At 46.9% G+C, this 8,564-nt stretch overlaps 1 protein-coding gene across 1 annotated transcript; it reads right to left on the reverse strand.

The window, feature by feature from the left end:
• Nucleotides 1-3,670: 3,670 nt before the first annotated feature.
• LOC123185929 (late embryogenesis abundant protein 19) lies at nucleotides 3,671-5,060 on the reverse strand. Its single transcript, XM_044597738.1, has 2 exons — nucleotides 4,786-5,060; nucleotides 3,671-4,677 (listed from the first exon to the last, which is right to left on the reverse strand). Exons 1-2 carry the CDS (start codon nucleotides 4,957-4,959, stop codon nucleotides 3,889-3,891), a joined length of 963 nt encoding a protein of 320 aa, XP_044453673.1. The 5' UTR covers nucleotides 4,960-5,060; the 3' UTR covers nucleotides 3,671-3,888.
• Between the last annotated feature and the right edge of the window lie 3,504 nt (nucleotides 5,061-8,564).

Below are 8,564 nucleotides of genomic sequence, written 5' to 3' on the forward strand. Positions count from 1 at the left end.
GGGTCGAAACCCTATCCTCCCGCCGTCGTGTTCCCCTCCAATTCCCCACCGCGCCGCTCGATTTCTCGCCGCCGGCAAGCCTTGAACCACCACGGCCGACTCGGGGGATGAGGCGGAGTGTCTCCGCCGTGCCAGATCTGACGCCGCACGCAAGCGGGGGCGCGTCGGTGGCTCAACCAGGGTGCCCAGCCGCCGCCGGCATTCAACCGGCGCGAGCTCGACGAGTTCGAGCTCGAGCGCGCCCGTCGCCGCCGCGCCTCCTCCGGCAACTGGTTCGTGGGGAGCTCATCCGGCCACGGGTCCGCGGGGTGCTCATCCGCGGGCGCATCGAGCTCGCGGCTCGTTCTGGTGAAGAGGGAGCCGGAGGAGGCCGTGCCCAATGCGCCGCCGCGCCGAGGCGTCATCGTACCCGAGGACTACCTCCCACCGGGGCAGGAGGAGCTCCTCGAGCGCGTCGTCCTCAAGCGGTCAACGAGGGATCAGGAGGAGATGGAAGAGCGCATCTGGCGCGAGTTCGAGTACGAGTGGCTCTTCCTCGAGACGGGCCTCACGGCATCGCAGGCGCACGCATCGAAGGAGGCCGACCTGCGCGTGATGAAGGAGGAGCAGGCGAAGCTCTTTGTCGACCTCGACTCTGACTCCTCCGACTCCGACTGATCGCTGCCGGTGGGCAGCTACCCTAGGAGGAGCTCTGGTGAGCTCAATTTTGTTGCAGTGGTGCGGTAGCGTAGGCCTTGTCTAGCATATCTAACCTTTATGTATGTATGTAGCGTGTATGAACTTATTATGCGAAGAAGAACCATCTATGCGAGCGAGCTCCGGCGAGTTGTTGCTTCAACCCATGCAAACTAGCAAACTACATGGAAGAATATCCCGTGATAGCACACCTTAAACGCCTCCATGATACGATTTCAAAAAAATAAGTTTAAGTGTTACAAAAAATCCGAAATTTTATAAGGAATGTATCTGCAACCCCTAAAAATTTCAGCTTTTAAGTTTGAAATGCACAATGAGAAATTAGAAAAATAAATCCAGATGTGAAGTATCAGTTTTGTATGTCTTTTTTGGCACTATCCACACTAGATATGTTATTTTTATTTCTCAATGTGTATTTCGAATTCGGATATGATTTTTTAGGGGTTGTAGTCATGTACGTTGCGAACACTCAAAAAAATATTTAGATCTTTTTGAAACATATAAAATTAATTTTTCAAAGTTGGTATTATAAGAACATTTAAGGTGTGGTTATCACCTGATAGTTTGTGGTTTGTTCTCACACAAATATAAATATGAAACTTGTCTACCTTAAAAAATAGTAGTTTTTATTTTGATTATTTTTTCATACATAATTTATCTGAGATTAATCCTTAAATTCTTGCCGCAACGGGGAAATCATCTTAATCATCTAGATTTTTTTGAGACAAGGGAAATCATCTAGATAGAAATGAACACTTTTTTTTAGACAAGGGAAATCATCTGATAGAAAAGAACACGGTAAGAACGCTCGCTAAGCAACAGCACCATACGAACTGGGCTGCCGGCCCACTGACATTTTGAAGAAACGTAATATGTCTGTCCAAGACGCGTGCCCTCTTTGTGGGTGTCAGGACTCATGGCGACATGCCCTTATTTCATGCACCATGTCAAGGTGTATTTGGGCTCTGTCGGACGATGACTTGGTCGCGCAGATGACATGTAATATGGAGCCCAATGCCAGGTTGTGGCCGTTCGAGTTGAGCGACTCAATGGAACACACAAGCTTCACGAGGATGGCTGTCACGCTATGGTCCATATGGCATGCTAGGCGAAAAACAATCTATAAATCCGTCTTTCAGAGTCCACAACAGACTACATCTTTTGTTGACAATTTTCTCTCAGATTTGGGGCAGTCGTTGGTGAAACAGGCAGTAGAGGCCCAACTGCTACGACTACAGCACAGCCTCAGCGCTGGCTTCCGCCTCCAGCTGGAAGTGTGAAAATCAATGTAGACAGACCAATCGCTAGAAGGCGTAATTGGGGAGCAGAGGCTGCGATTTGTAGGGACCAAACAGGCTTATACCTAGGGTCCTCGGCAATGTTTATTTAAGGAACCAATGACCCTCAAATCCTGAAGACATATGCGTGTCCGGAAGCACTCGCACTAGCAGATGACCTAGCTGTGAGAGCTATATATGTCGCGTCCAATTGCCAAGGTGTGGTGGATGACATAAACAGGGGACTGGAGGACCAAATACAGCGATCATACATGAGACCATTGTAATAGTATTATTTCATGTTCTTTTATTCATGAGCATAGAAACTTTAATTTTTTAAAAGCTCATAATCTCATCAAGTTTGCTTATAGCCTATAGCCTAGAGATAGACGTAGGTAGACATATGTAGTTGGATAATCCAATGACCCAAACCTTATACCTATGACCTACACTTTAAATGAATAAAGCTGGCGAGAATTCTTAAAAAAAAATCTCGATCAGAGCTGGCATATGCTAAACATGAATACCAATTGAGGCATATGCCAAACATGAATATCACCTGAAGCTACCGGCCAGTCCTGAGTGAAGAAGACATCGCAAGCACGATCTTCTTCTATAAAATCATCACCCCGCAATAAAACAACAAAACTTGAAGTCATTTCACGTTCCCTTCTAACTTACCTACTGCTGGAAATATGACTAAATTACTATAAAATTTAATCTGAATAAATAGAAAATAAATCATGACAACAATTGCAGAGATTAAGCTAATCATGCGAACTAACATAATAGATGAGTATATCACATCTAGACCATATATTAAAAACATGAATTCTATCACGATTTTAAACAAGAAGGATAGAATCACATACGGTGTAGCGGAAATAGCACCGCCTGCGTTGATGTTGTCTCCCATGTCGTCGAGGATGGGATTACCAAGGTCGGAGAAAAAGTTGTCGTTCGCGAAGTCGTCGCTGCCAGCAATCGCGCAGGTGCGCTCCCCCAAAACCTGATCATCCCTCTCCCGTACAGGATTACAGGCGGGGTTCCGGAGGCTTACTGTCCCTTCTTCCGGTGCACGCCGAAAAAAAGGATGAAGAAGGTTTGCTTGACGACGCAATGATCTGAAACGATGGTGCAAAACCATATAAAACGGCGACGGCTAAAGCAGACGTCTAACTGACTATATAATGCGGGTCAGGTTGTGAGAGTAGTAAACCCCACGTCCGAGCGTCGTGACGAGGCGTGGCAAGGCAAGCGATGAGAACGTCTCATCTTCGTACAAGTTGTAGAAGAGTTCTCCTTAAGGTGCAAGTCTTTCTTAACTTCCGTAGCACTAAACTCTAGTCTTTCTTAACTTCCGTAGCACTAAACTCTAGTCTTACTCACTCCACGCATGAATAGACAAATTAATTGGGCTTTGAAACAAAGGCCTATTAGCAAAATTCCAACAACTACTAACACGGACATGCAAACGATGATATTCCTCTGTCAATAAAAAAACTGAAGCCATGATTTTTCTGTCTGTCAATAAAAAAACTGAAGATTTTGTCGATGAGAGATAAAACTGAAGATCTTTGCCGCTGAGAGATAAAACTGAAGATCAATGGCAGTATCGCAGAGTTCCAAAGACAGACGACTAGTGGTTCAACTAGTATTGGACATCCTCCATCAGAGACGGTACACATTCTCCATCGGAAAAAAAAAAGAGACAGCACATATTGCAGAGCTCAAAAGAAATTTCTTGTTTTTTCTACACGATTGCTCCAATATTTTCATCTCAGGGGAGGCATCGGCGCATCTGTTTGCCAAAGCATTATTCAACATGTAAACCGAAGAGGCTGAAAACTAAAATTCAACTCGAAACAGAGGCCACTAGACGCGTGGAGATGTCCAGCCGGACAGCCATCTTCGTCTACGGCAAGCCGGCGCCCTTCTCCCTGGCCTGCCTCTTCCGCTCCTCCTGCGCGATCCTGTCCCTCTCCTTGGTGGCGGCCTCGACGTCGTCCCACGTCGAGTGCTCCTCCGCCGTGCTCTCTGTACCGACCTTCTCCTTCACCCCTTGCGCGGCCTCCTTTGTGGCTTCCCAGGCGCCCTGCGCCGCCTGCTTCGCCTTCTCGCTGAGCGCCTGCGCCGTCTCGGCCACCTTGCTCGCGCCCTCCTTGGTCATCTCCGCCACCTTCTCCCCGGCGCTCCTGGTGCCCTCCGCGGCCCTGTCCTTGGCCTCGCCGGCCTTGTCCATGGCGCCCTCCGCCACCTCCGCCGTCTTCTCCTTGGCCGCGCCCGCCGTCTCCTTGGCCTTGTCCATCGCCTGCCCCGTCGTCTCCTTGGCCCTCTCCTTCATCTCCCCCGCCTTGTGCGCGGCCTGGCTTGCCGTCTCCTTCGTCTCGTGCTTGGCCTTCTCCGTCATGCGGGAGGCCTTCTCCGCGGCTTCCTCCGCCGTCTCCTTGGCCTTCTCCTTCATCTCTCCCGCCTTGTCCGCGGCCTGGCTTGCCGTCTCTTTGGTCTCGTGCTTCGCCTTCTCCGTCATGCGGGAGGCCTTCTCGGCGGCGTCCCCGGCCCTGTCCTTGGTCTCGTCGGCCATGCGCGACGCGTGGTCCTTCGCGCTCTCCTTGGCATGGCCGGTGGCATCCTTGGCCTGCTCCGCTGCGCCCCTGTACTTGTCCTTAATCTCCCTCCGGTCGTCCGGCGCGTTGTTATACGCCTGGCGACGCACGAACCAAAGCCGGCGAGCACGAGTGTCAGCATGCACCTCGAGAGAAAAACCGTGGCATGGCAGATGGAACCAAACTGAACTTCTGTATACACGTACCTGCGACGATCTCGGGGCGGTCTGCATGCAGATGGGGCTCCAGCTCGCGGCATGCGGCCGGGGAGCGAGGAAGCAGGGCCTGGGAATGGCCTTCACGGCAGTGTTGCCGGTGAGCGCCGTGGCGCTGGCGACCCGCGCGCCTCCGAGAAGCATGGCGGCCATCAACCTGGACATGGGCGTACCCTATCAGCACTACTCGATCCGTCAATGCGGCGGAATCTTGAAAGCTTGGAATCTTGGATCAGTTGGCAACGACGGTGGTGTGCGTGAGCTTTGCGGTAAGGGAGAGGATGAGGCCGACCGGAGTGTTATAAGCTCGAGGCGGAGGCGAGGGAGGGGCGGAGGTGACACGTACGGGGACACGTTGCGGCTTGTGACGACACGTGGTGGCTCCGTGGAGTGTGCTATTGTCCGTGACCCGTAGGCCGGAGTGCCGCGAACGGTCTGAAGGTTCTGGACCGTCTCCATGGCCATACAAGTGTGGTACCGACGTGGCCCTTGATCGAAGTTTATTCGCTCGTGCGCGCGGCAATGCCCACGTCTCATGCAAGTGCCCTACCGCGAAGACAGATTTTGCCAAGCGGCAGGCGGCGTCACTAATCCGAAAACGAGCTCATGTTGCATATGGATCCGGAATGAACAGTAAAAAATTCGAATGAATGAGCCGTAAATTCAAAAGACATTCTGAGTTTTTTTTACGTGATAAACATTTGTGGAATGTTTTACAACCTCTGTAACTGTCTATAAGACGTTTGTACTAATATGTGTAAAGTCTTGTGATGAAAAAACATCCATGGAGGTCTAGACAAAAAAAAATCAATGTTTCAAAGTGCTTTCGAAAATTGCCCTTTTTGAGGATCCTTGTGCTTTTTCAAACCTCCACAATGTTTTTCATCACAAAAACTTTCATGTTAGTAAAACTTTTACGTTCTAACAATGTTGCTTTAAGAAAAGAAAATGATTTTTTTTCTGATTTTACCATCCAACGGGGTGCATATGCACCCAAGTGAAACTTCACGCCAATGTTGCGCGAAAATCCTATTCATATGGGGAAATTGTCATCGAAATGAAAGCAGGGGTGTGTATCTTCCCCTTTTTAGTCTCATCCCTTTTCCCACAAAAAAGACACCCCCTTTAATTTTAATGTGGGGCCCTCTCCTCCTTAATTAGATTTTGTCAGCTAACCCCGTAAGCTAATTTCTATACCCCTCGTCAATAGATGTAGGAAAACTGATCACGGCTCAATTACATCTTAAACGATGAACGCGGATTTTCTAATGGTAATATTACATGGCGAGAGGATCATCATTATTGTACAACCCTGAAAAAAAGAATATTTTTTTCCTAGTCGCAAAGAACCAATTTAGATAGGTTAAAAGATCAATGTAGATAGAGGAAAGATATGGATCCGCCCCCATTAGCTTCTCTGGTGGCAGCAGAAGGAAGGGGAACCTTGGGATCTTTGTTCCACACTCAGTAGCATAGGCATTTTAGTTAGGTTTTGATTTTACATAGTTTGGGATCATATGGTGGCGATGGCGGCGGCGAATAACATTCATCTAGTCTTCCTTCGAAGCAGCGTTTCTTTTTGTTTTGGTGGTGAATTGGTGTTGAGGTAGCGGTGGCAGCACGCTTCATCATTGTCGGTTGTGGTGGTAGTCATCGGATCTTAGCGAGTTCATGGTTGAGATCGATGGTCTTCTAATAATTGCTCCTTGCGGTGGGGTGTCGCAGGTAAACAGAGATGTAGATGCGGAGAGCTGACTCTTTGGGATCGTAGTGATGCTTTCCCGACTGTTTTTGTGGCAACGATGAGGTTGTGGCCTCGTTTTCCCACCTTGGGTGAAAGGATACATATCGTTTTTTGTTTGTTCCTTCCCTTCTACAACGACGGAGTTGGCAAAACTTTTGATCGGGAGATGGTTCATCTATGGGATTTCTGTTGTACGCTGAGCTTACTACTTATGAAATAATTTGAAATGTGTTCACTATTTTGGATCATATATTGGTGGAAGTTTTCATATTTTTTGCCAATATGCGATCCAAAATAGTTCATCAATACATTTTTTCATAAATGAAATTAGTTTAAAATGAATGCTTGCTATTTATGAAATAATTTAAAAATATTAGTGAAATAATTAAAATTTGCATGAAATATATATGTAATGTTTCTAAAGTTCACCAAAACATGTTTTAATTATTTAAACTACGACATGGTGTTTCTAAGATGTGAACAATCACTGAAGTTTATTCTGAAGGAATGATTTTGTTGGTATAATATTCGAAAGCAAAAGGTTAACTAGAAGATTAGTGAAATGATATTTTCCAAATATTGGTTTTTTTGTGAAACTTGTATTATCGATTTTGTAGTTTTAAATTTTTGAAAAAAATTGAACTTTTGTTCGTCTTAGATTTTAAAAATGGAAGCATCTGAATTTTTGAAGTCATTAAATTATTTCTTTTATTTTGTGTAGAAATTTCCAATTTATTAAAATATTATAGTTCGTATTTCCAGTATGTCAACACAAAACCCCCAAATGCTGAAATTCAGAAAATAATATGAATAAACGGAATACTTGGTTATGGATGAATTTCCTATATGTTGGGTGGAGCTGATCGCTTATATTCACTCTACTACCTAAAGTTTGGGAAATGATTGCTTCCGACCGACCGGCGGAACGCTCGGCTGGTCGCTCTCGCTCGCTCGCGAGTCCCACCACCAAGGAAGCAGAGAAACAATGACACCCAAGTTCTAGGGCCCACACACGGTCTCCCCCACCTTATCTCTTCCTCCTTTGTCTTCCTCATCTCAATTTCTTTCTCTCCTTTTCTCTCTCTTGCATTCACCCCCCCCCCCGGTCGCTGACCTAGCCCAGCCACGCCATAGTCACCATACCCGCAATGCGCCCATCCATACAAGCTCTCATACATGGCCTCCATCCTTTTTTCCCTGCATCCTCGACAGAGGCCATGGGCATTGGTGACGGTTAACAGTCGCACTTCAACCTGACGAGGGTGTTCATAGAATCTGCGACCGATGGCCATCGTCCCTTGGGACCGGCCACACCCGGGATGCATGCATCGACGACGACCAGCTGCGGTGCGTGCTGCAACTAGTTGCCGGCCATCAGTGCTACAACTAGCATGTCATTTTACTTGAACTGACCGGAGAGAAGCTACAACCACACCAAACCAGTGATGGAACCGGATGGCCGCCGCGGTCGTTGTTGTGGCCGGCTATTTTGTTTAAACTGGCTAGATTTTTACTGGAATCAACCACACACCACAGCAGTGAAGGAAATATACCCTAGAGGCAATAATAAAGTTATTATTTATTTCCTTATTTCATGATAAATTTTTATTATTCATGCTAGAATTGCATTAACCAGAAGCATAATACATGTGTGAATACATAGACAAACATAGTGTCACTAGTATGCCTCTACTTGACTAGCTCGTTGAATCAATGATGGTTATGTTTCCTAACCATAGACATGAGTTGCCATTTGATTAACGGGATCACATCATTAGAGAATGATGTGATTGACTTGACCCATCTGTTAGCTTAGCACGATGATTGTTTAGTTTGTTGCTATTGCTTTCTTCAAGACTTATGCATGTTCCTATGACTATGAGATTATGCAACTCCCGTTTACCGGAGGAACACTTAGTGTGCTACCAAATGTCACAACGTAACTGGGTGATTATAAAGGTGCTCTACAGGTGTCTCCGAAGGTACTTGTTGAGTTGGCGTATTTTGAGATTAGGATTTATCACTC

The sequence above is a fragment of the Triticum aestivum genome, chromosome 2A, assembly GCF_018294505.1.
Source record: "Triticum aestivum cultivar Chinese Spring chromosome 2A, IWGSC CS RefSeq v2.1, whole genome shotgun sequence".
NCBI lineage: Eukaryota > Viridiplantae > Streptophyta > Magnoliopsida > Poales > Poaceae > Triticum > Triticum aestivum.